At 32.0% G+C, this 25,525-nt stretch overlaps 3 protein-coding genes across 6 annotated transcripts; all 3 read right to left on the reverse strand.

The window, feature by feature from the left end:
* Positions 1 to 534: 534 nt before the first annotated feature.
* Positions 535 to 6,857, reverse strand: LOC120280382 (rust resistance kinase Lr10-like). Of its 4 annotated transcripts, none has more exons than XM_039287221.1 (6): positions 5,793 to 6,857; positions 5,646 to 5,671; positions 3,091 to 4,908; positions 2,904 to 2,998; positions 1,296 to 1,423; positions 535 to 1,179 (listed from the first exon to the last, which is right to left on the reverse strand). In XM_039287221.1, exons 1-3 carry the CDS (start codon positions 6,569 to 6,571, stop codon positions 3,713 to 3,715), a joined length of 2,001 nt encoding a protein of 666 aa, XP_039143155.1. In that variant the 5' UTR covers positions 6,572 to 6,857; the 3' UTR covers positions 535 to 1,179; positions 1,296 to 1,423; positions 2,904 to 2,998; positions 3,091 to 3,712. The 4 variants fall into 4 exon arrangements, with proteins under 4 accessions (XP_039143155.1, XP_039143152.1, XP_039143151.1 ...); XM_039287218.1 differs by having other exon boundaries at positions 1,270 to 1,423; XM_039287217.1 differs by having other exon boundaries at positions 535 to 1,423.
* Positions 6,858 to 7,806: 949 nt separating this feature from the next.
* Positions 7,807 to 9,346, reverse strand: LOC120280503. The gene is made up of 4 exons (XM_039287362.1): positions 9,185 to 9,346; positions 9,014 to 9,067; positions 8,764 to 8,910; positions 7,807 to 8,175 (listed from the first exon to the last, which is right to left on the reverse strand). Exons 1-4 carry the CDS (start codon positions 9,344 to 9,346, stop codon positions 7,807 to 7,809), a joined length of 732 nt encoding a protein of 243 aa, XP_039143296.1.
* Positions 9,347 to 18,848: 9,502 nt separating this feature from the next.
* Positions 18,849 to 20,897, reverse strand: LOC120280504. The gene is made up of 4 exons (XM_039287363.1): positions 20,871 to 20,897; positions 20,281 to 20,334; positions 19,985 to 20,131; positions 18,849 to 19,220 (listed from the first exon to the last, which is right to left on the reverse strand). Exons 1-4 carry the CDS (start codon positions 20,895 to 20,897, stop codon positions 18,849 to 18,851), a joined length of 600 nt encoding a protein of 199 aa, XP_039143297.1.
* Positions 20,898 to 25,525: the final 4,628 nt, after the last annotated feature.

Here is a 25,525-nt window from a genome sequence, read left to right on the forward strand (position 1 = left end):
ATTTATTATTAAATAATTTTAATATTTAATATATTTGACATAAATAAGAGTATTTTAATAAAAAATCAATTGATAATGTAAAATTATCAGTTAATTAAATCTTAAAAATTAATAATATTTCCATCAATATAATTTAGAAATCACATGTAGCCACTGGTTAAGATACTTTTATTTATATATGCCATAACATCTTTTATATATTTTAAAATGAATTAATGTAATCTTGAATCCCAATCTGCATGTGAGCGTTTACATAGAATTAACAGAACCTAAACACCAGTATGTCTTATCTCAAATATCACACTTTAAACATTTTTATACAAAATCACATTCACCTTTCTGAAATTATTTATTAAAAAAAAATTCTTATCTTAAATGGAAAAATAAGGCAAACCCTTATTCCAACTTTCCAGAGAAGTTTTTATACCCATACAATCTCTACTAGGGAATTCTGGTGGATGTCATAAACCAAACAGCCCCCTAAGTCTATCTCTTAAATGATGCATTTCAGATGCAATTGAAAAGTACATATTTGGTTTACCTCATTCTATTTCACTAAACAGAAATTATTCCACTAGATGTAAAAGCAAAAAAGCACAAGCATAAGAATGAATCAGCTAGTGAATGATATAATCAAATCCTAAAATAAATATTGAACCCATCTATAAGTGAAAATAAGGTTTCTTTCAGCAGCTTTCTTAATACATGCACCTGCATCCCTTTCCTCTTTATTTCTTTCATAGGAATCGATTTATCTGCCATTAGGTTTGGAGTTTGCCATTCATATTCAATAACACAATCAGAGATGATGAGAAGAAACAAGCAAAGGTATATCATCATATGTGCAGGGAGGATGACACTAGTAATGCTCCAATTCTAGCTAGATCTGAAACACAGACTAGTTTAAAGATAATGCAACATATGGCACTGTTGGAACAGAACATGGTTGTTGAATCATATAAGAAAATCTATGTTGATACAAAATGCAAGCTGAAATTCAACAACTATTGAAACTAGGTTTGAATATCAGGCTTTGGATCAAACTATTACTGATGCCTCACCCTTAGCATTTCCTGAAGCTGTTCTTCCTGGTTTCTTAGTTCAAAAAAACAGATTGATCTCTTCCTCCTTGAGGTTTATGAATTCCTCAAGGAAATCATCCTCCATTTCAGGTGGTAGCTGCAGAAATACAAGTGAAGTCATCAGCCAAATAAATCACTTGATTCATAGGCAACCATGAGTTGAGAGCATGAAGAAGACTGTAGGTACTTGTGGTACACTACTGATGCCTGAACCTGGAGCCATATGTCCAGAAGGCAGTGGTGGTGGCCCTGGCAACTGAGTTGCAGGCATTCTGTTTTGAGGCAGCGTGGGTGCCCATGGTGCTCCTTGAGCTCCAAAGACAGCATTCATATGTGCACTCCTTATGATAGAAATGTTGGAGGTTAGCCCTTGTTTACGTAAGTTCATTTAAAGCATAGTTATTTGCCATAAATATAAAAACCAACTACCATAGAAAAGTTCCATCCTACTTCCTAAACTTGTATGAACAAATTTTTAATGAGAAACCATAAAAACTTGTTCACATATATAATGAGTCAAATTTGTGCCAGGTTCAAGAATGTAAATGAAAATTAATGGCCACTATGAACCTTTGGTGCATTACAGGAAAGTCGTTGAAACTGTGAGTTAAACTAGGCTTCTTAGAAAATGGAAGACTATAGATCTGGATTATGTTGTCTGATTCCCACTAAACTGGTTAACCTAAAAATCCCAGCTAGAAAATTAATAAGGATGTGAGAAATATCAGACAAAAACATGATGGCATGAGCACCATCCCAACAACATGATGGCATGAGCCTTATCTGAGGCATTATCCATTTAAGATCTTTTCATCCATTTCTATGATAAAAATCAAACACCAAAAACAAATAAATCCATGTTTTTATATCACTAAAACTAAAGAGCACCACCCTTTATTTCTTTGTAACCTCATCCAAAAACATGCGAAAAAAAAAACACAGCTGCATTGTAACGTCAATCAGATAATTTACAGCGGGGGATATTTTGCATTGGACAAGATAATATCTTAGGGCATGCCCATTTCAAGGTATCACCCATGAAACATATTATACAACTTTCACTCTTTTTGATTAGCAACTTTTAGTGTTCATGTTTTTTAGTTTGGCGAAATTCTTATTTACCCCACTTCTAACTAATGTAATTCAAAGTATTTAGAAATCTCCAGTTTTAATAAAGAAACATACCGAATTTAAGTCACTTCCTTGTTTCTTCTGTCCACTTAATTAAAAAAAAACTGATATTTGTTTAAAATTAAGTAAATAGAAGAATTAAGGAAATAAAATGGCTACGTCTACTTTGCATATTAGTTTATTGACCTCTCCTACTCCATTTTTCCTACTTTTTATCTCAATGAAACCAACACCTATAATACTAAGAAGAAAGCATCATCCCTTATAGATTTAAAGTCAAATATATAACTTTTTGTAAAAAGTTAACATTATACTTAACTTTATTTATTTAATCCTTCCATAGAAGGTCTTCAAGGTAGAATAGTTTTTAGTTAGCCAAACAATAACAATGTTTTGGAATTGGTATTAAAACAAACAAGGACCATAATTTTCTAAAAGAATGGTAGAGAAGCAAGCAACCAATAATTTAAATTGTGCCAATAGAAGGTCCTCATGGAGTTGAAGCTTGCAAGGTGCCCTCCACCATCCTTAACCATTAACTTATGACTTTCTTACCGTGAGCACCTTCTTCCCTTCTCTATCTATTTATTGATGCCATATCAATGGAAAGGAAGATTTTCATGCACATGAAGCACGATAAAAGCGTATCACAATAAAAAAAAAAAAATGTATCAATATATAAAATATTACCTTATAACCATGCAGTTGGTGTGGTGGCCTGCTTGGTGACCAAGGACAAGACAACCTTGGGGGAAAGAAGGTGATCATCCTCTACCACCTCCTGCCTGAATAAACATGAACAAAATCTCTTAATGTCTTCATGTTATAAGTTAAAAAATTACATAAAAAGTTTTGGAGCTCGGACACACTAAATCACCTGAAAAATAGGATGTGATTGCACAGCTGATGGTTGATAACACAGATTGTGAGACATCTGCAGATGTCTCAATGGCCTTGGTTCTTGGAGCAAAGGTGGATGGGGTGGCTGAGACACTTGAAGCATTGGGTTGTGCGGAGGAGATGCAGGGGCACAGGGAAGAGGCAGAGCAGCAGCAGATTGTTGGCAACCTGCTATATCATTTGCACTTGCATTGACTCGCCGAAGCGGGCCATTGGAGTCAGATAGTTTTGATAATATTGAAGGCTTGCCACCTTCTGAGTCAGCTCTACCAATAGCTCGTATTGGTTCTATTGCATCTGGCTGTGATCTTTCACTAGTCTTACAAAATCCGCATCCGAATCCGTTAACAAGCTTTTGACTTTTCAAATACCGAACCAAAACTAACATTTCAAAATCATAATTTTTTAATTATATATATATATATATATATAATTATAATATTGTCCTTGCAGCGAGAGCCCAGCAAAACAAAAAAGGCCGCAAAATTCAGGTTGTTTTTGAGTACTTTCTATACGTACACAAAAATAAAATTTGTTGAAAGTTATTTTTTTTATACAAAAAAAAAAAGAAAAAAGAAAATCCCCAAAAGCCTCTTCTCTCATCTTTCAGTGATTTCACTCAACCCACCAGACATACGAGTTGAGTCACCACTAACAAAAGCTTTATCACTAAAGAACATTACTTGCTCTTGCTTTGGTGGAGCAATGAGAAAAGGCTTTGGAGGCATTTGAATGGCTTCTAATCTCCCATTCAACATCTCTATCACTGTGCTTATTGAAGGGCGATCCACAGGGTTTGTTTGAATGCACCACAACCCAACCATCACCATTTTCCTTGACACACTGATATCAAAATCAACAACAGAGTCATCATCAATTTGTTCCATGTCTTTCCACTTGTTCATCTGTTCATATATCCAGTCAGGAAAGTAAATTTCTTCTCCTTCTTCAGTCTCCCTTGTTATGTTTTCAGAAATACAACTGCTTCTCCCAACAATCATCTCAAGCAACAACATACCATAACTATAAACATCTGATTTATGTGAAACACCTCCAAGATTTCTCATGAACACCTCAGGAGCAATGTAACCGATCGTTCCACGAGCACCACCCGTCAACGGCACAATGCTGTCCTTTTTAGAGTGGAACTTTGCTAAACCAAAGTCGGAAATTTTGGGATGGAAATTGGAGTCTAGTAACACATTGTGTGGCTTTATGTCTAGATGCAAGATCCTCTTGTCACATCCCTGATGAAGATACTCTATGCCTCGAGCAACACCGATGGCGATTTCGAGCAATTTTTGTTCTCCAATTTTGGCTTTATCATCCTTTTTACTTAGGAGATCACCGAGTGATCCATGTGGCATGAATTCATAGACCAGAGATCGATGCAAACCATCAAAACAGTATCCTAAAAGCTTTATAATGTGTACATGGCGAATCATGCCAATTGTTGCAACTTCATTGATGAAATCTCTACTGTTATGGCTAGACTTGTCCAAGACCTTCACAGCAATGAACTGGCCGGTTGGTAGCTTTCCTTTGTAGACATTACTGTAGCCACCGCTACCCAGCTTGTGCTTGAAACCATCAGTCATTTTCTTGAGTTCAGAATATGAGTATTTAGTAGTCAACGTTGATTGGTAAGACTTAATAAACTCCTTAACATCAATACTATCAGTTCTACTCAGGCTTAAGTTCCTGGAACTTCGAAATACTGACATTGCTCTTGCTCTGAATTTCCATAATACCATGAGTCCTACCAGAAAAATGACAACAACGGGGATCACAATGCCTGTAGCCAAATGAAAAAGATGAGGCTGATGACCGGTGTTAGATACACCACGATCTTAATGTATCTTGCATTATATTAGACTAGTTTCTCGTATATATATCACATTACCTCACATAATTGTATTTGTGATTTTATTTAACATAACATTAAATTCGTTTATGTCTTTTATTTTAATAAAAGTTAAAGTGCACCAACTGTCCATGAACTAACCCAAAAACATTGCAAGTTGGTCCATCTATTGAACTCCATTCTCAACATGGCAAAAATTTACTAAGCCACTATTTTTTTTTTATTTTTTTTTTCATGGATGTTGCAACATCAGTATAGAGAAGTCCTTTCTATTAAACAAACCAACATGATTGTTAATGAGGCAGCTTAAAACATATGCTAAGGAGAAAATTGAAATTTTAAAAATCTAACATGGCAGCTGATGCATTGCATGACAAAATTCTTGATAGTTGATACACCACAATTGGAGTTAAAATGAAGGGATAAACTCAAACACAAGGGCATAGTTCAAGAACCAACTTGCAATTTTTTTGGGTTCAGTATATTGGTACACTTTTACCTTTTAATAAACAAGATGACAAGTAATAAACAGACTAAATGAATGATCAAGTTTCTATTTTCTATAACACAACATTAATCTAGTTCATTTATGTTTTTATTTTTTAATAAACAAAATACAAACAACAAACAGCAAACAAGTGATGTGTGAAGTTCTAATTTGTTTTTACCTGCAATGATCTTCAATGAATTGGACCTACACAAAGATGAAACCACAGAGAGACATTCAATTCAACAAACACAAAATTCAAACAAGAAACTTCAATCTCAGAAAAATGAAACCAAGAATGAATTCAAGATTAGATCATGCACATTACCTGTTTGAGGCTGGTCCTCCACTGACTCCACATACATACGGGCCTCCACTGACTACACCTCCATCCTTGCAAAAACACAAGACTTGTTCTGTGCTCCGGTTATACCCACAGTGACCGCCAGCAGCCTCACAGTCCCAACACTCAGTGAAGTTGGGCCACACAAGAGAAAACCCCTCCTTCACCACAAAGTTCACATCTTGCAGCTTGCTAAGGTTAGCTTTCACAAGGTTGGTCTGCTCGATTGGTAAACCAGCATGAGAGCAAGAAGAAGGTAAAGATTCATTCCCACTCTCAGCCCCTTCAAGGACGTAGAGGCTCTGATTGCCGTCGCATCGGGCGTAAAGCAGGGCTTCGGTGGGAGAGACTGCGCCATCGCAAAAGCTGAGATTGAGAGTGGTCTTCCAGTAAGGGAGCTTCAGAGGGGTGAAGTTGACGGTGGGGAGGAAGTGCGATTTGAGATTGGAGCAGCTGTTGGAGCTAAGGGCTTGTACAAGTGCGGTGTCGGAGAGGCTAATCAAACCATCAGAGTAGTAGATTGCTTTGACGGAGAAGGTGATGCCGGAGAGAGTGAGGGAGGGAATAGAAGTGGAGTGATCGCAATAGATCTCGTAGCTGGTAGGGCTGCAGAAGGAATCGGAGGAGGAGAAGGGGAAGGAGACGGTGACGTTGCCGCAGGTGGAGGGGCCGCACTTCTCGTAGTAGAAGGAGGCGCTCTGCGCCGCCATGGATGGAGCTCGGAGAAGAAGGAGAAGGAGGAGGAGATGGATGGGGAGATCCATGATGATGAGGAGGAGAAGGAGATGTTGGGAAGGATTTGGGGTCTCATGGTTTGATTGTTGATGATGTCGTTGACCATTAGGGTTTCAGTCAGTGTGTGGAAAAAAAGTAGGTAGGGTTTGATTAATCAAAGAAGAAGAAGAAGAAGAAGAAGACGGCAATGAGCAAAATCTTGAGAAACTCTCAAGAGAGAGCAATGGCGACCGGAATCTTGTGAGCTTTTGAATTGGACTTCGTCAGAGTTCATCTTGATCATTCATGTTGCCTCGAGATATGTTCTCTCCATCTAGTGATTTTAAATTTCAATATTTTGTGGTAATTTGAATTTTATATCATCCAATGAAATCACATAGGGATTGGTTCATAATTGAGCAGCGGTGTCAGTGTGTTACCCACACATGCTCTGAAAAGTGTTATCGTAAAAGATTTGAAAATACCACGTGGTCTATTGGTAGCTAGATACTCAATTTAATTTTTTATAAATGATGAGAATTCGAATCTTAGGTGATGATACAATTTTGAAAATGTAAGTAGTGATTATGTGCGGGGGGTCCCAGCGTCTATATGTGCATGGGCCTCGCTTCCGCTTGTTCTGTTTATGCACGCCTATGTTTTTTTTTAATGGTTTAGCCGTGCATTTTGGTATCACCTAATGAAAACACATAAATTAAATAATTAAATTCTTCATCGACATATATGCCTCTAATTATAATGTATTTATTGTATTTATTAAAAAAAACAATTAACTCAATGGCGGAGGAGATTTATTTTTTTATTTAGCTTTTTAAGTATATTTTTCTAAATGAAAGTGAGTGATTCATACGAAATTGATGGATTAATAAAATAATTAAAAAATTAAATTAATTTTGTATTCGTTAACTTTATAATGTTTGCATTATTTGATAAAAGTAACCAAAGGCCCTCCTATCTTTATGAAATCTCCAATTAATCCTTACTTTCCAAAACTTAATTTTTCCATCAAATAAAATTTTAATATAATTAAATTTGGGATTCTAAATTCAAAATGATAGAAATTACACTGTAAAGTAATATGTTTCATAAAAATGATCTGGAGAGGATTCGATAGTTTTCATAAAAAATTTATAAACGGAGATTATGATCAGAATAAAAAAAAAACAAGTAAAATAAACCCAATAAAAAAAATATTTTAAGAAATATATTAATTTATTATTAGTCAAAGAAAAAAAAGAAAAGAAAAATAGAAACACATATAACATCAACAATGTCCATCACCACCAAAATAGAACATATTTCTTTCAACATCTCGAGTCTCAACATAATTTCCAATCTCATAACAATCAGGGTAAGTTTCATGTTCAAATGTATCACTTGGCTTCAAATCCAGCAACTGATTTTGCTCATTAACATATTGAACTCTCTTGAAATAACATGCTGAACCAGCGCCCAGTTCAGCCAGTAAGCCACTTCCCATTGGTGGTCTGTCAGTGCCTGAATATCCTACAACCCCACCAAATTGAAGCTGTGTGGCATATTGACCCAAAGTGCTGAATATATTGCTTGGCCAATACCCAATTGCCTTTTTTTCCTTTCCCAATATAAGCCACCAATTTTTAGTTGGTTGATCCTGTTGCAAACTCAAAATTATTTATTGGCTTGAGTATAAAACTCCAAAATAATGATGATGATGATATTTTTAAGGACTAAAATGAATAATAATTTTATTTTCTATGAAAATTTTTTTCTTTGATCTTCCGGGTAAAGACTAGAGTTCTCCAACTAATGGGATAATGATGGTCCTATAATAGGATAAAGCTCTCTTGCTAGTTTTACTTTCTCTACTGAGGCATTAGAAGCTCTATCAGAGGGTAAATCTCACTCACTAATTCTGCTTTCCCCCCTTAGCAAGGTTCCGGGAGAGATGTTAAATAAAGTAATAGGGTCCTAAAAAGGGCTAGATCTTTGTTGCTAGTTCTAACCCTGACTAACAAGGTATTGGGAACATTATAAGTGAGTAGCCCTCTCATAGTGGGTGTTTTTTTATATAGATTAAAATTTAAACTCAAAATCGTTTGCTTAAATGACCAAAATCTCTATCATTTCGACTAACATTTCGACTAACGCATATTAAAAATTTAAGTTAAACTTAAACATATTTATCGAAAAAAAACTTATATAATAATAAAAAAAATAAAAGGTAAAAAAAAAGTTTTACCAAGTAAATATAGGTGTCCAAACTATACTGTTGGCCATGAATTATGGAGAGAGGGCCAATAGGCGTCCCAACAGGTATTTCACTACTAACTTGAACAAAACCAGGGCAAACAACATCATGACATCCTGTTCCATGAAAGCCATCATTCTGAAAGATAAAACATTCCATTTATGATTAATTTTATATTTTTATTATCATGAAAACCTTGAATAAATAAATAAATAAACCTCATGCATAATTAAAGACTTACTGTCCATGCAGTTGATAGCCTGGTTTGACTATCTCCATATAACCTTGGCTCTACCTGCACAATATGTAACTCCATTATTCATCAGTTCATGGTGTATATATATATATATATATATGCAAATATTTTTATATAAATTATGAAAAGAATTAATGAGGGAGAGAACTTAATTACACTCCATCCAGCAGACAAAATATTGAATTGATGTTTGTCCATACTGTTTTCAAGCCAAATCAAGCTGGAACTATACTGTGGTGCTTTCACTTGAGGGAGACCATAAGCACCAATGGATGCAAATGCACCATAAAACTTGAATGGTTTGTCATCCGAAGTCATCAACACAGCTAACTATATATAAATAATTAAATTAAACACCTACATAAAAGAAATTATTGGTAGAAAATTAAAATAAATAAATAAATAATTACGTCTTGATATTTAGGATCATCATTAGAGTTGGAAAGAGAGTGCATCATGATCATCTTCTTCTTGTGTTTCAAGGATGATCTCATTCTTATAAGATCATCCTTTGTGACTCTCTTTATTGGAACTGTTCCTTAAGGACAACCTCCATCTTTCAATCCAATTTCTATTGATGATGATGAAATGCCATCAAATGCTCCGACTGGATAAGAACTTGGTCTTAACTGCATATATATATATATATATATATATCATAAAATTAAGAAGAGTTGCAAATAATAAAAGAAGAAGATGACAAAGAGATGACCTGAAGTTTATGATCCTTAAGAGATGGATGATCAAAGGCTGGTTGCTTGTATATGTCCACACAATCATAAATATCACCATTATTATCCTATGAGATTAATTAGTATTAGAGTGATAATAGTTAATGATGAGATAATTAGTAATAATGGTTAATTACTTACCACCAAGGTCTTGATGGCTGGTTTGTTGAGAAGCTTGAGTTGTCTCTCAAGCTCCATGTCTTCATCAATGGTGAGGTTATTACAATTCTCACTAGAGAGCACAAAGCTTGGGTGAAGAAGGCAAAGAAATAGGAACACTAGCATCATCTCCAATATCTATATATCCAATGTTTTTCTTTCTTTAACCTTTTGACCTTTACATGTATGTATGCATATATATATATATATATATAGCATTGAATTACATTTATTGTTGTTGCATTTATGAGTACGTATTTTTGGATAGTATGTAACAAATGAAAAGTTAATGCATGACCATATATATATATACACACAAGAGGAACATACTGAGCGCAGATCACCAAAATGTATTTAATTAGCTTTGTCAAAGTTATATATATATATATATATATATATATATATATATAGAGAGAGAGAGAGAGGGATTGCGTCTTTACAAAGCTCCGAAAAATTAAATTCTATAAATATATACACGACCATTAGATTTCAATCCAACGGCCGTAAAAAAAAAAAATCTAAAAAACTTACCTTAAAAACACTATAAGTAAAATCAACAATTTTAAGAACCTTCAAAACCGCAAATAAAGAGCATATTAGCATAAAAATATCAGTATGTGTATATGGCCCCAAATCACCAAACATATTTGATAAATTCAACGTTATATGTCATTCGTCAGTAAATCAATAAACTGATTAACGGAATTTAAATATCAAACTTCTATAAAATTACATGCCTTATACCCAAACCCTCCCTTGGTAAATTACTGCTTCCTATTGGTGGCATATCATCACTTTGTTTCCAACCTTACCATCAAAATCAAGGCGGTTTACATGATCACTTAATCTGGTGAAAATTTTATGAGACCAATAACCCACTAGTGTAATATCTGGTCCATATACAAACCACCAATCCATAGTCATTCATATAATATATATATATATATATAATATTAATAATCATAATTTGTATGAACAGTAATATTATTTATTTACTTTTATAAAATTCTACCTACAATATTTAAAATAAATTCAATAAAAACAACAAGATTATTATATTAAATAAAATTTTTGTTGGGTAACTATAATAAATAATATGGCTAACTAAACAAGGATCTTCAAATATTTTGTTTTAAAATTTTATATTTAGATATATTTTTTTATTGAAGTTATCAATACATTATTATCAATTTTTTAGGATATTAATGTAAAAAATATTAATAATAAATATAAAAAAAATAAAACCATTAAAAATATGCTATTGCTATTTCAAAATCTCTAAAAACAATCATTACAGTTTGTGAGTTTTCTTTCTTCGCTCAATCTTTTTTGGCTTTCGAGTTTATATTTTATTTTTCATTATAAAGACTTATTATGTATTTTTTAAAATTTGTTTTATATCTGAATTAATTTGGTTAATTTTTTGTGATTTTTGTTGTTTAACAATATTTGATATTTATTAAATAATTATTGGATATTTGTTAAATATTTGTTTGATTATTTGTTATGAATTTTATTGTGAAAATGGTTAAATATTTGTTGTGATTATTTGCTATAAAAAAATTGATTATTTATAGATTGTTTGTTAAATAATTATTGTATAAAAGAATTTATATTGTGAATTTGTACTAAGTCAATTTTTTTAATTATATTATTTGTCAATTTAGTGTTTAACTGTTAGTTGAGTTATTTGCTATAATTATGATAGGTTTTTTTAACACCTAAACTAAATTTCTTATTGATTATTATTTTCTTAAAGTTATTTAATATTCATAAAATTTTTATATTTTATTTCTAGTTCCGCCGTTGCACTCAAGGCCTCAACAAATATTGGTTATTTTGTTTTAAGGGTAGTTATATATATATTTGATTTTCTCAATATAAAATATGATTGAGATTTTCCATTAATTTCAAAGATACTAATTACTTGGTATCCTGCTTCGAGCTCACGAGTTTCTCTTTGAGCCAATGCTCTAATCTTTTTTTCCCTCTCACATTTCGAAACCTAATTTATTTGTTTTGATCATCATATTAAACTGATTTTTTACTTTTTCAAGCATTTCATTCTGTAAAATTTCTATACATACTTGCTTTGTTTTTTTAATATATTTATTTAAATTAAATTTGGGTTTAAATTATTTTAATAATAATATAAAATTAAGCAAATTTAAATAATCATATCATCTAATTCTATATTAATCCTAATTTAGATAATAATTTATTTTTAATTTTAAATGGAGTTAATCTTTTACATCAGTTATATAAAATCTATCACTAGGGATCCCGATCTATGTTCTTCTTATAGATACCTAACCCCATCAATTCAAGAGTTGATCACAATCTCATCGAGGTATAGGTATGTATTAAATTTATCATATATTAAATGTCATATTGATAATATTAAATTCTTTGCATTAGAAAGTTTGTTCTAATAAGTTCATTAGATTTAGGAGTATTGAATCTTTTACTGTGTTTACATGTCAATGTTAATGGATTATATAGATGTATTTTTATGAAAAATTTAGTGGAAAAATCAATTTGCTTCTTTTGAGGTTTTAAACGGAATTCTAAAGTTGAGGTTTGTGTTTTAATTATTTGCTCAATTTTGTGATGTTTTACTCTTTTTGTTATTCAATTCCGAAAGAATTTGAAAAACCTAATTAATTCATTTACAGTTGCGCTTTCTCTTCTTTCTTCGTGATTATGATTTTAAAAATTTAGTGTTTGTGAGGCCTCAATAATCAATATAATGTATAGAACATTATTTTCGTAACAAGCAAATAATTTTTGAGAAACCATGAAAAATTATAAAACCTTTTGCATGAGAAAATAATCATACTTTATTTTTTTAATTTTAATTTTTACAAAAATAAAAAATTCTTTTGTATCATATACATGAATTTAGTTTATATATATATATATATATATATTGAAGGACATTTATTAAAATCCAGAGGATTAAAAACTAAATAAAATTATCATCTAAATATGGATTTTGTGGAATTTCAAAAGTAAACTAATTGTTTATTATTACTAAAAATTTTAAAAACCTCATTAAAAATTTTTTTAAAAACCCAAATTATTTTGGGTGATATATATGAAGTTCAATTATGATTATAATTTGATTAGAGTTGGTTTAAGATGAGATAATAATTAGGAAATATATACAGAACTTTTAATGGTATTTTGATTATGGTTAAAAATTGATTAGGGCTAAATAATTAAAAATCAATATAATAAAACTTGTTTCTCATCCCTCATTTCACTTCTTTTTTTTCTTGGGTGTGTGGTTCAATCACCTTTGATGCGCGTTTGTTTTCCTCTATTTTTTGTTTTGTTTTATTATATATGTTTTTTTATTGTAAATTAAAAAAAATTATCGTAAATTCATAACAGGTATATCCTATTATAATTGAAAACATGCTAGGCCATTGGCTGGGACGAGAATTAATATGTGCAGTTTAGTTATAATTATTTTATTTTTAAAAGCAAACTATATATATAAATCCCCGTGACGTTTTGGTGATTTTCACAAATACGTTAATATTTTTTTCCGGTAAATTGAGAATTTTATGAGATGTTTACGATGCTGTCTTTAAATTAAAAAAAAAAAAAAAAAAAAAAAAAAATCTGAATTAAACATTAAAAAAAAAATCCAAATTGGTCGATTATACAAACAACAGATAAATCACATATAACTTAGTTCAATTAAAATTCGATGATTGATATTAATATAATCTCTTTATAAAATATTGAAAGCATTATATATTTTTTCTCTTTTGTTGAACTAGCAGGGGTTATGGCAGATTATGCAAATCTTGGTAGGGACATATTGCAAGAGATAACAAAGTTCTTCTCATTTTTGGATGAGATTCGATTTGGTGCGGTGTGTTCAAATTGGTATAAGGTGGCAAAAGACCGACATTACTTCCCTTTGTTGCTTTTCTTTGATACAAATTCTCCAAAGTTCTTCAACATATTAGAGAAGAAGGTTTATGAAATAGATATACCAGAATTAGAAGGGAGACATTGTGTTGGTTCTTCTCATGGCTGGCTAATTATAATAGATTATGATCTCGAAACAACTTTGTTGAATCCATTTTCTAAAGCTCAGGTCAACTTACCTCTATTGCCATTAGGTCGTTATATTATTTGGCCGCTAGAAAGTTGTGATCAACTTATTTATAAAGCAGTAATATCAGCAAATCCTTCTAAAAGTTCCAACTATACTGTAGTTGCTATTTATCTCGCTGGTTACAAAATAGCATTTTGGAGACCAGGCGACTTGACATGGACTGTGATAATTAGCAAATTTATGCTTGAAGACGTCATATGGTACAATGGAGCAATTTATGTTGTTGGAGAGAATAGTAAGGTGTACCGAGTTGAATTTGGTATGAATAATGAGTTAGTTGAAATTGCTTCCCAAGATAATGGCAACTTAAATAGAAAGACAATGTATATGGTAGATTTTATGGGAGAGCTATTACTAATTTATAGGATGATTTACCCGGATGGTCATAATGTTGCAAATACTTCAGAGTTTTATCATACAAAGTGTTTCATGCTATTTAAGTTGGATCAAGTAAATAATCAATTCGTTGAGCTAAAAAGCATAAATGACCATGTTTTGTTTTTAGGCTCTAATTATGCTGCATTGATTCCAACTACAGATATGGAGGATAAGACAAAAAATAATATTATTTATTTTAGTGATAACAATATTTATGATAACCGCCTAGGTGGATACTGTGACTCAGGCAGCTACAACATATCAGACGGAAGCATCACATCATTCCCTTTACACAATGTTTATTACCAAGCAAAACGACCGATATTTGTACACTTTGATTTTTATTAGCTTTAGATTATTTTAAATGTGAAAAAAAAGACAAAGTTGCTTATCCAAATATATATATTTAGTAGATATTTTTCTTCATCAACTTGTTATTTCGTATTTGTTTTATTTATTTTTGGTTTTGTTACTGCATATATCATTTATAAAATCTTGAAGCTTGTTTTGATTATATATTTTCTTTTATTTGGGTAAGTGTTTGTGGAGATATTTAGCCATGATATTTATTGTGTTGGGAAACATTGTAAAATAAATGTTAAGGAATTTTTTTTTAAAATGTAACATGAAATGAATAGTGGGTTGCTCCTTTAATGTATTGCTACGATACTTGTCTATAATATATAGTACCCATAAGCTAGACCGTAGTCATTTTGAAAACTCTGTGCTTTTTTTAAAATAGACTTAAATCGCCTTAAACTTATTCATTTTGAGTTATACATTCTCATCAAGCCAGAAAAACGAAATAAAAACTAATTAAATACTAAATCCAATCATATATTCAATAATTATATATAAATTTTATAAATAATAATAATAATAATCAAATGTATTCATTTAAGCACTTATCAATCACCCTTTAATTATGTAACCATATTACAATATTTTATAGTGTATCCATAATATTCAACTGAATCAACCTATAATCTACTCATTCATTATTCTAATAACATTTCTATTACTCATATAGTTCATTTACATCTTACCAATCATTTAAATAAGTTGTTTACTATATTTGTTATGTTAAATGTACAAATTTTGTGGATTGGAAAACAAATTGAATAAAATAGAAAAAATAAATTAAATATTAATAAAAATTTTAAATGTTTCTAACTGTGAAAGTGGGAGGGAGGAGCATCTAGTTATCTCTCTCCCACCTAGCTCTCTCTCTCTCTCTCTCACACACACACACACACACACACACACACACACACACACACATGCACACACACATCTAATCAAACTACATGCACACACACACACACAAGTCTCACAGACACACACACACAAACATATCTAATCAATCTACATGCACACACACACACACACGTCTCTCACACACACACACATGCGCACACACCTAATCAAACTACATGCACACACACATGCACACACATCTAATCAAACTACGTGGACACACACGTCACACACACACATCTAATCAAACTACATGCACACACACACACACACATCTAATCAAACTAATCAAACTACATGCACATACACATCTAATACACACATGCACACACACACAAGTCTCACAGACACACACACAAACATATCTAATCAATCTACATGCACACACACACACACACATGCACACACATCTAATCAAATAGAACTATATGCACACACACACACACATCTAATCAAACTAATCAAACTACATGCACACACACGTCTCACAGGCACACACACACACATCTAATCAAACAGAACTACATGCACACACACACGTCGGTATATATATACACACTATATATAATGCATTGATCGATCGAAGCAATCAATAGAGTTGCTAGCGAGTTTTCCAAGAACCAAAGTGTGATAGTTCTTGCTTGAGAAATCATTGCTGATCAAGATGAACCACCACGTGAGGGACTGGTCCTCACTCCCAGAATCCTTCCTCAGTCTCACCTCTGACCTCCTCAACGCCATCGACCACGTCCGGTTTCGCTCGGTTGTCTCGCAGTGGCGCAAACACACTGAACAACGCCAAAAAGCCCCGTTAGTGATCCTCATAGATCAGTATTCCGAAGATCAGGTACTACATGGCTCTCTCATGATCATGAAAGATCTCTCTCTGTTTGATATCATACAGAAAGAGATTATCACCATTCCCTTCCGGCACCTACTACCTTCTTCTTCCTCCCCTGCTGCCAATTTCTATTACCTCGGTTCCTCCCGCGGATGGATCTTCATAGGTGTTCTACATGGCAATGAACCATATCAAGAACAACAACTAAGGATCACCCTCTTCAACCCATTCACCAGTACCAAGGACGGCATCATCAACCTCCCAACCTTTCTGGAAGCCAATATTCATCCACTCGGGAGGGTCTTTCTCCTCGGTGAAACACCGAGTCTTCATCTTGACAGCTTTAGCTTCACAGTGGTTTATTACTACCCTAAGGAAGACTCGGATTCAGGTCAAGTGTGCATCTTTAAGTCCGTTGAGAACCACTGGACTTCTTTCTTGATCAAGAATTGTCCACATGATGTTGTTGTCTGTCACGGCCGTTTATATGCGAACTACAAAGGTACACTTTTGGAGATTGATCTTGAGACCCAAAAGCTCTGTGATGATGCTAGTTTCTTACTTCCCGGCTTACCTGAACCCAACTCCAAGCTTTTGATCACATCCAAATCCAAGGACCACCACCGAGTCACATCCAAATCCAAGAATCACCATCGAGACCCTTCCTTGAGGTTCTTTGAAGATTATTACGGTCAACTTCATCTTCTTTTTACTTCATCCTACCGGACTAGATCTTTCATTTTTATGAAGGTGAATGTTATGCCAAGGGGCAATGTGAAGTTGAGTGCATATGGCCAGCCATATTTTTTGAAGGCTGATAACTGTCTGTGGCTTTCCATCAACCTATTACAAGTGGAATCACTAAGCATCCCATGGCTGAAGTTTGATGTAGTTTATCTAAATCCTGTTGAGCTTCTCGCCAAACTCTCTGAATTTTTGGCTAGCATGCAGTATCAACACCGATGGAAACCAGTGGGGTGGATTACACCTACTTTGCTATGATCATCAAATGGAGGTAATGGAGTATATTGCTAGCTCTTCAATTCCTTCTTGAATTCAGTTATTTATTTATTTATTTAATTTTGCATTAATTATATATTGCTTAATTAAAGCATTGATCATCATCATCATCTGTTCATTTCTAGCTAGTTAGTTTCTTAATTTGATGTGAATCGATCTGGCTGCCATAGATCTAGATAGCACTGATCATTTTCATTTAATTTTAGCCGTATTAATTAATTTGTATACTCTTTTTTCGTTCTTTTTCTTGGCTTCAATTTAATTGTGAATATATATATATATATATATATAAGAATAATAATAATAATTTTTTTTTTTGGGACAGGTAATTAACTAGCGTTGAAGATTAATGCCCAGTGGTAATTCCTCGTTCTCAAGACATATATATACATGTACATATATAATTCCTATACTTTGCTATGATCATCGAATTTAGGTAATTACTATATTGTTGTGGGGCCTCAGCATTTCTTTTCTCCATTTGTTTGTAAAAAAGGCTTCGATCAAAGCCTGGATTTTCAGGCAATTTGTTGAAGTTTCTCAATTCCATGCAAACCTGTGAGAAAACTTTGTTTTCAATTTTTGTTGTTAATTATCCCGTTGTTGAGCCCAAGCCAATAGAGAAAGATGGAGAGAAAACCTTTTTCACATGAATATTGGATGTTGTGGTTGTTGTAAATATTTGGGTGAATATTATCCTGCATGATTTAGCTATATAGTAGTGGTTTTATTTGAAGTTTACTTGACTTCCTTACTTAATCTGTGCTAAGGTTTGATGCATGGTGTGCATGTTAAGACCTAGTGTATGCATCTCTTGGAGATGATCTGAGCAATATCTTCTATCTTTTCTTCTTTATTTCTTTCAACCTGATGCAGCCAATGTATATTGCCACACACACACACATATATATATATATATTTATGTATTTCTGAGACATTTCTAAAGATAGCATTGCAACTAACCTTCCAAATAAACCACACAGCCTCTACAATAATTGATTTAATAAACACATTTAGTTAGTAAGCCAAGCACCGGACTCAAAACCATCCTGAAAAGTCAAACAATTACCTGTCTTGAAGCTAAGTGAATTAATCTTATACGTCTTTTTTTTTTCCTATGTCTGAATTCATACATTACTTGTGGATTTTTTAAATTGCTAAAAAATTTGTGAGTAATTCAAAAAATCATCACAATAATTATCTTGCTAAACATAAGATAACACAAAAATTTTTAAAATGATTTTATTTCATAAAATCCATACATACATGAAGACCATTACAAATAACTCTCTTTTAATTTTAACAACCACCAGGACCTCCAAAATAGAACATATTCCCATATGAAGTTTTAGTCTCAATAAATGATCCAAGACCATGACATTGACTGTGTGAGTTTGGAGACACATCCTTTGCCGGTAAATCTACCCATTCAGAGTTTGAGTTAATGTTTTTAATCTTAAAAAAGATAAATGATTTATTAGCACCTTCAAATGGTAAATGGCCACTTCCCATTGGTGGCATCTTTGAGTTACTACCAAAATAACCAGCAACTCCACCAAAACTAAGCCAATTAGCATGATCACTTAATGTGGTAAATATCTCCTTTGGCCAATAACCTATTGATTTCATATCTTCTCTTAAAATAAGCCACCAATTGGAAGTTGATGTATCCTGTTGGAAAAAATAAATAAATAAATTTAATAAAAAAAACGAGTCCTTAGAAATTAGTAATTTTTGAAATATCCTTGATAATTGAAACTTTCATATTTAGTAGTATAGTTTTATTTATAAAATAGATAAATCACAATTTTTTAAAATAAATAAAAGAGTAAATATAGACACAAAAGAAAAATATGAAAAAGAAGGAGAAAAATAATAAAATAGCAACAACATTGGAATTATATCATAAAAAATAATAGACTATTCCAACAATGAAATCAATAGTATAGAAATATTGAGGAAAGTATAGAGCTCCAAGTGGCGACAAGCAAATAGGATTATTTTATTTTATTTTATTTTATTTTATGAAAATAGGAATATTTTAGAATCATAATTTTTTATACGATCTTTTAAAGAAATTTCTTAATAATTAAGTGGTTGCATCCTAGTTGGAAAACTTCAATTATATTAATTTTATAGTTTAGTTGTTCGAATTTATTTTGGGGGAAAAATTAATAAGAGTTGATCATAATTTGATTGAACTAATGCCAATAAATATTTATACTTAAATTTATAAATTTGAAATTAATGATATGTATATATATATATATATATATATATACATAAGGTTTTGCTTATATTAATTAGCTCAAGATTACATTAATTAACAAAAATTAAATTCAAATAATCTATAAGACACAATGGAGAAATAATCCTAATAAATAAATAAATAAATCAATAAATAATATTTAGAAGATAGTGAAAACAAATATTACTCTGATAAGAAGGAAGTTCATTCCATATTGAACACCATTGTAAACTGAGAGAGGTGATATATAAGCTCCAAGAGGTATCTCTTTGTTAACTTGTACAAAACCAGGGCATCTTATATCTATGCATCCTGTTCCATGAAAGTCATCTCTCTAAAAGAGGGGGAAAAATCATTAGATATTTTATCTCTGAAAAAGTTTCAATAATAATAATAATAATAATAATAATAATAATAATAATAATAATAATAATAATAATAATAATAATAATAATAATAATAAATTGTAATTAGAGAACTTACCGTCCAACCTGTTGTTAATCTAGTTTTTGTGTCTCCATATATTGATGGATCTACCTGTAATACCAAAATAAATAAATAAATAATAACATATAAACATTGGATAATTGAATTATATAAGTATGTTAGTTTCGGCCATTTTAATACATCTACATTGAATTTAATATTATAATAGTTCATTAAATTGACAAAAGACAAAAAATGAATATTTTTCATTGAGTTTGGAATAAACATTTGAAGGTAAAAAAAAAAAAAGGAGACTTTAATATTAAATTAGAATATTAAAGTTTTTTTTTATCAATTCGACTATTATATAGATGGTATATCATAATTTTTTCGCTTCTATATTTATGGCTGAAAAGAATAGTTTCAAGTAATTATCCTTTTTTTTTTAAAAGAACCTTTAAATATAAAGTAAAAATACTTAAAAATTATCACATCTTCCATTTTACAATTTCGTTATGAATTGTGAAGCATGAAAAAAAAAATCCATTTATATATAGTGATTACTGTTTAATTTAGTTTTATTTCTAACCGTAGAATAATTTATCCATTTATTATATATACATATATATACATAAAATAAAACTTACTGTCCATCCAACTGTGGGCCCCGGCATCCTTGTCCCATTCATTTTGTAAAAACCATCCAAGCCCGGGATTCCTGGCCTTCTCCCATGCAAACCCCTTTAATTAAGACTTGTATTAAGCCTTGTTTGGTGGAATTTTTGTTGCCATCTTGTTGGTTGCATGTTGAGCAAAGACATTAGCCTCCCCACTCCCCATCTTCTACCCATTTTCCTGATCTTCTAACCATTTTCTGAGAGAGAGAGAGAGAGAGAGAGAGAGAGATGCAATTCCGGCACCGTAAAACCTTCGACCACCTCACCTCCGGCGAGCATTGGAGGCAACTAAGAAAGTTCTCCATATTAGATCTCTTTAGCAAGAAGAGAGTGCAGTCCTTTAAGAGAGTGAGAGTAGATGGAGTGCATGTCTTGTTCTAAACTAAGGCATTCTTTCTCTCAAGATGCAAATCCATTGGTGATCTAGTGAGATGCTTTTTTTTACATGAGTATTTCTATCACCGGAAGTTAAACTTGGGCAAGAGATCTTCTAAAGATGGGGAATGTAAAAGAATACTTGGGTTTCTTAAAAGCTTGTGACCCGAATAGCCCGGAGTTGGTCACCACTTCTCTCTTTAAACCTACCTTCAAGAGAAACCTTGCTTCTCTCCTTAATGGCTGCACCTCGATAGTGTAGTTCCTCTTACTCATCTCACCAAGTAAGTCTTCCTTCTACTTGATTGTTTTGCCCTTTAACATGTTGTTGCTCTTATTTTTAGTGCCCCTTCATTTCTTGCATATATGTTGGAAAGTGTTAAGTTTTCAGGTTGGTATTTTAAGTAATGACAATATCCTTATGATGGTTGGTTTCCATGCTAGCTTGTTGGTACACATGCTCAAAATTTGGTGGTGCAACCTTAAGTCTTTCTACACTCTTAAACTTATGTGTAAATCCCAGGTTCCAACCATTCATGGGTTTATAGCTAATGTTTATGTATGGGCATGCTTAAGTTTTAAGCCTTAAATTTGAGAGTGTGTTAAAGGCATCCTCTTTATATTCGGCTTGTTTTGGTGTTATAGTATGGTACTTAAACATATATGTATATATATTTATATACTCTCACTGGTGTTATCATGTCCTATATTATTTTGGAATCATGATCTTTGGTTCTCATTAGTCATGTTCAATTTGAAGTTCTTTTTCATGGTAGTGAACCTTTAGAAAACATGCATGCCTTATGTTATTACATCCCAACAAAGGAGTGTATTTTTGAAACTCTTGGATTATGATGATCAGTTTTGTTACACTTGATGAGAATTTCATGTATGTTGGACCTTCATTTAGGAGTATTTATTGAGACTTTAGAATTGGTTTCATGTCCCTAGGATTTTGATGAGGTTTGAGTTGTAGTTCGGATGAATTGGAGTTTGACGAGTAGCATGTAAGTAATCCACACCTATTATTGTGACAAGCTTTAATTGCAAAATTTCTGATATTGTTTGGATTATTAAATTGGGTATGTTTGGAAACTTTACATTATTATTTCAATGATTCTTGATATTCGAATTATGGATATGTCGAAAAATCTGAACTTAGCCTACAAAAACAATTTGTTTTTGAATTTTTGTAAGAAATCCATTGGTAAAAATTTTCAGTATTTTTGAGATTATAAAAATTTCTGAAATTTTATAAGAGCTTTATTTAGATTTTTAATTATTTTTCTAGCTATGCTTAATTATTTGAGGAATATAAGTATTTCCTTATTTATCTGTTTATTGATTATTTGATTACCATTGATTTTATACTCAGTATTTTAAATTATTCTTTTTGCTTTGGTTAACAGTGGATGCTTGAAGGTTTTAAATTTTGTTTATTTAATTTATAGTTAATTTTTGTTTATCTTTTTATTGTACCTGAAGCGGAAATTTTGAATTTTATCAATATTTTTAAGTATATATGAACTTGAGGAAATTTTAGAAATTTCTGACCTTGTACTCTGCAAATATTTTGTATCCGAATGTTTTTGGTCTCCAAATGAGCTGATATGCAATCCCCGTCGCTGGGGGTTAAACCCTGACCTTGTCGACAAGTAATTTTGGGAAAAAGAGATCGAGTTCCAGACCGTGTCCGTTCGGTGAAATAATCAACTGCCACTCGGTATTCGGGTCTCCCGGGTCACCGAGGGTAAATAAATGATATCTCGTTATTTTTGGCTCTGATCCGTCACCGAGGATAAACAAATGACCTTTAGCACTTACAGATGAATTTGGAGACATACACTTGAATTTGTTACTTTTTGGCTTTTGCTAGCTTTTGGATTTTTAATTTCGCAAAAAAACACAAATATTTGTCCCCGCCTTGAAATTTCATGTATTTTTTTGATATCGTATTTCGGGTTTTGAATTCGTAGAATCATATTTTGTAAATATTCTTTGATAGAATATTTCACTTTGTATTTTGTTTTGTTTAAATTATGTTTTGAAGACCTATGCTCATTTCTGGCGAATTATTATTCACAGTTCTGAAACCTGGTATTCTTTTGATTTCAGTATTCTTAAATAGTGGTATTACTTGAGAACTATACCTCTGTTGAATTATTTATTTTGTATTTGTTTAAACTTTGAATTATTCTTAATACCTGAAATCGATATTCATTAAGTCTGTTGTTTTAAAACAGTTTCTGGATTACTTACTGGGTTAGTGAGCTCATGGATTTTCTTTAAATCCTTTTCAGATCATGAGTGATAGACCGGCGTGGATCTTGAAAGATTGTCTGTAGATGTTGTCTTATCCTGTTGTAAATTTTAAGTTCTTGTTATTGTCTATCCCTTCATCCTTGTATTTTGTATTTTGGACTTCTGTATCCCAGTATTGTGTATTTTGTAGAGTTTGTAATCCGATAACTCAGTTGGGTTATTTTAGTTTTGCCTGTCCTGAATCAGATTATGAAGCCTTGCAGGCCTATGGGGCTCACACCTTGTGGGTCTGCAGCCGTTTGTCTGTGCACCGGGTCTGGCGAGCCGGGTTCGGGGCGTGACACCAACTTTGATGATATTGCTTCCATCCGGATTGAGATCATTCTCAACAAAAATTAAGCTTGAGGTGAATTAAGTGCTTGTTAGTTGAGGATAACCATAAACACTGATGAATGCTGAAGGCACCCAAGTACTTGTTATCCTTTGAGTTATATGGTGTGTGGTATACTGCCCACTATATATCAAAATAAAATTATATATAATAATAAAAAAATGGATGTAAATAATTAACAATATTATATTTAACTAATTATTACCTCCCGCTTATCCTCATTAGTACTACTATTAAGGTTGGAAGAAGAATGCATCATCTTCATATTCTTCAAAGATGATCTCATTCTTATAAGATCCTCCTTTGTAACTCTCTTTATAGGAACTGTTCCTGAAGGACAACCTCCATCTTTCAATCCAATTTGTATTGATGAAGATGAAGATGATAAAATACCATCAAATACTCCAACTGGATATGAACTTGGCCTTAACTGAATATATATATATATATATATATATATATATTAGTATATATATATGCATAAAATTAAGAAGAGATTTAAATAACTAAAGAAGAAGAGGAAGAAGAGATGACCTGAAGTTTATGATGCTTAAGAGATGGATGATCGAAGGCTGGTTGCTTGTTTATGTCCCACAATCATATATATCACCATTATCCTTTCATGAAATTAATTAGTATTGGTATATGTTAGAGTGATAATAATGATGAGATAATAATAATAATAATTATTATTAATGGTTAATTACTTAATTACCACTATGGTTTTGATGGCTGGCTTGTTGAGAAGCTTGAGTTGCCTCTCAAGGTATAAGTCTTCCTCAATGGTGAGGTAATTACTATTCTTACTAGTGAGCTCAAAGCTTGGGAGAAGAAGGCAAAGAAATAGGAACACTAGCATCATCTCCAATTTCTATCTTATGTTTTTCTTTCTTTAACCTTTTCACCTTTATATGTATGTATATATATATATATATATATAGCATTGACTTGCATATATTGTTGTTGTATTTAGGAGTTGGTATTTTTGGATAGTATGTAATAAATGAAAGGCAAATGCATTATATACAAGAGGCACATGCAGATCACCAAAATGTATTTAATCAGCTTTCTCAAAGAGATATATATATATATATATATATATCACGTTCATCATTTAGCCCAAGGCCCACAAATAGCCCAAGTATGATTTAAACTTGATCCAAAGTCAATGTTGGACCGGTCAGCCCAAGTTAATTGGGATGTACTCACATTGCAGTGATACAATATTTCGATTCATATTGTAGGTGCCAATATTAATTAATTAATAAAATTTATCATTTTTATTTTTAAATCATCACAAAGTTTAATTAATAAAATTAGAGAAGAACATAAAAAAAACCGGAGACATATCTAACAGGCCGATCCTAACCCTATTTACTAACTAATCCAAAGAGCTAAATCCATGAGTTGGGCCATGGGCTTCAATTTTAAAATTTGGGCCGGCTTAGTTAGGTACAAATTATTTATGAGACCGTTATATCTGGGCTTTAAATTGGATAGAAGCCTCAATTTTCTGGCATGGTATTAATATCTGACCTTTCAAAGCTCATGGCATGGCGTTTCCATCAAAATAATCATATAATGAAACAATAAATTA

This window comes from Dioscorea cayenensis, chromosome 17 (genome assembly GCF_009730915.1).
Source record: "Dioscorea cayenensis subsp. rotundata cultivar TDr96_F1 chromosome 17, TDr96_F1_v2_PseudoChromosome.rev07_lg8_w22 25.fasta, whole genome shotgun sequence".
In the NCBI taxonomy this organism is placed as follows: domain Eukaryota; kingdom Viridiplantae; phylum Streptophyta; class Magnoliopsida; order Dioscoreales; family Dioscoreaceae; genus Dioscorea; species Dioscorea cayenensis.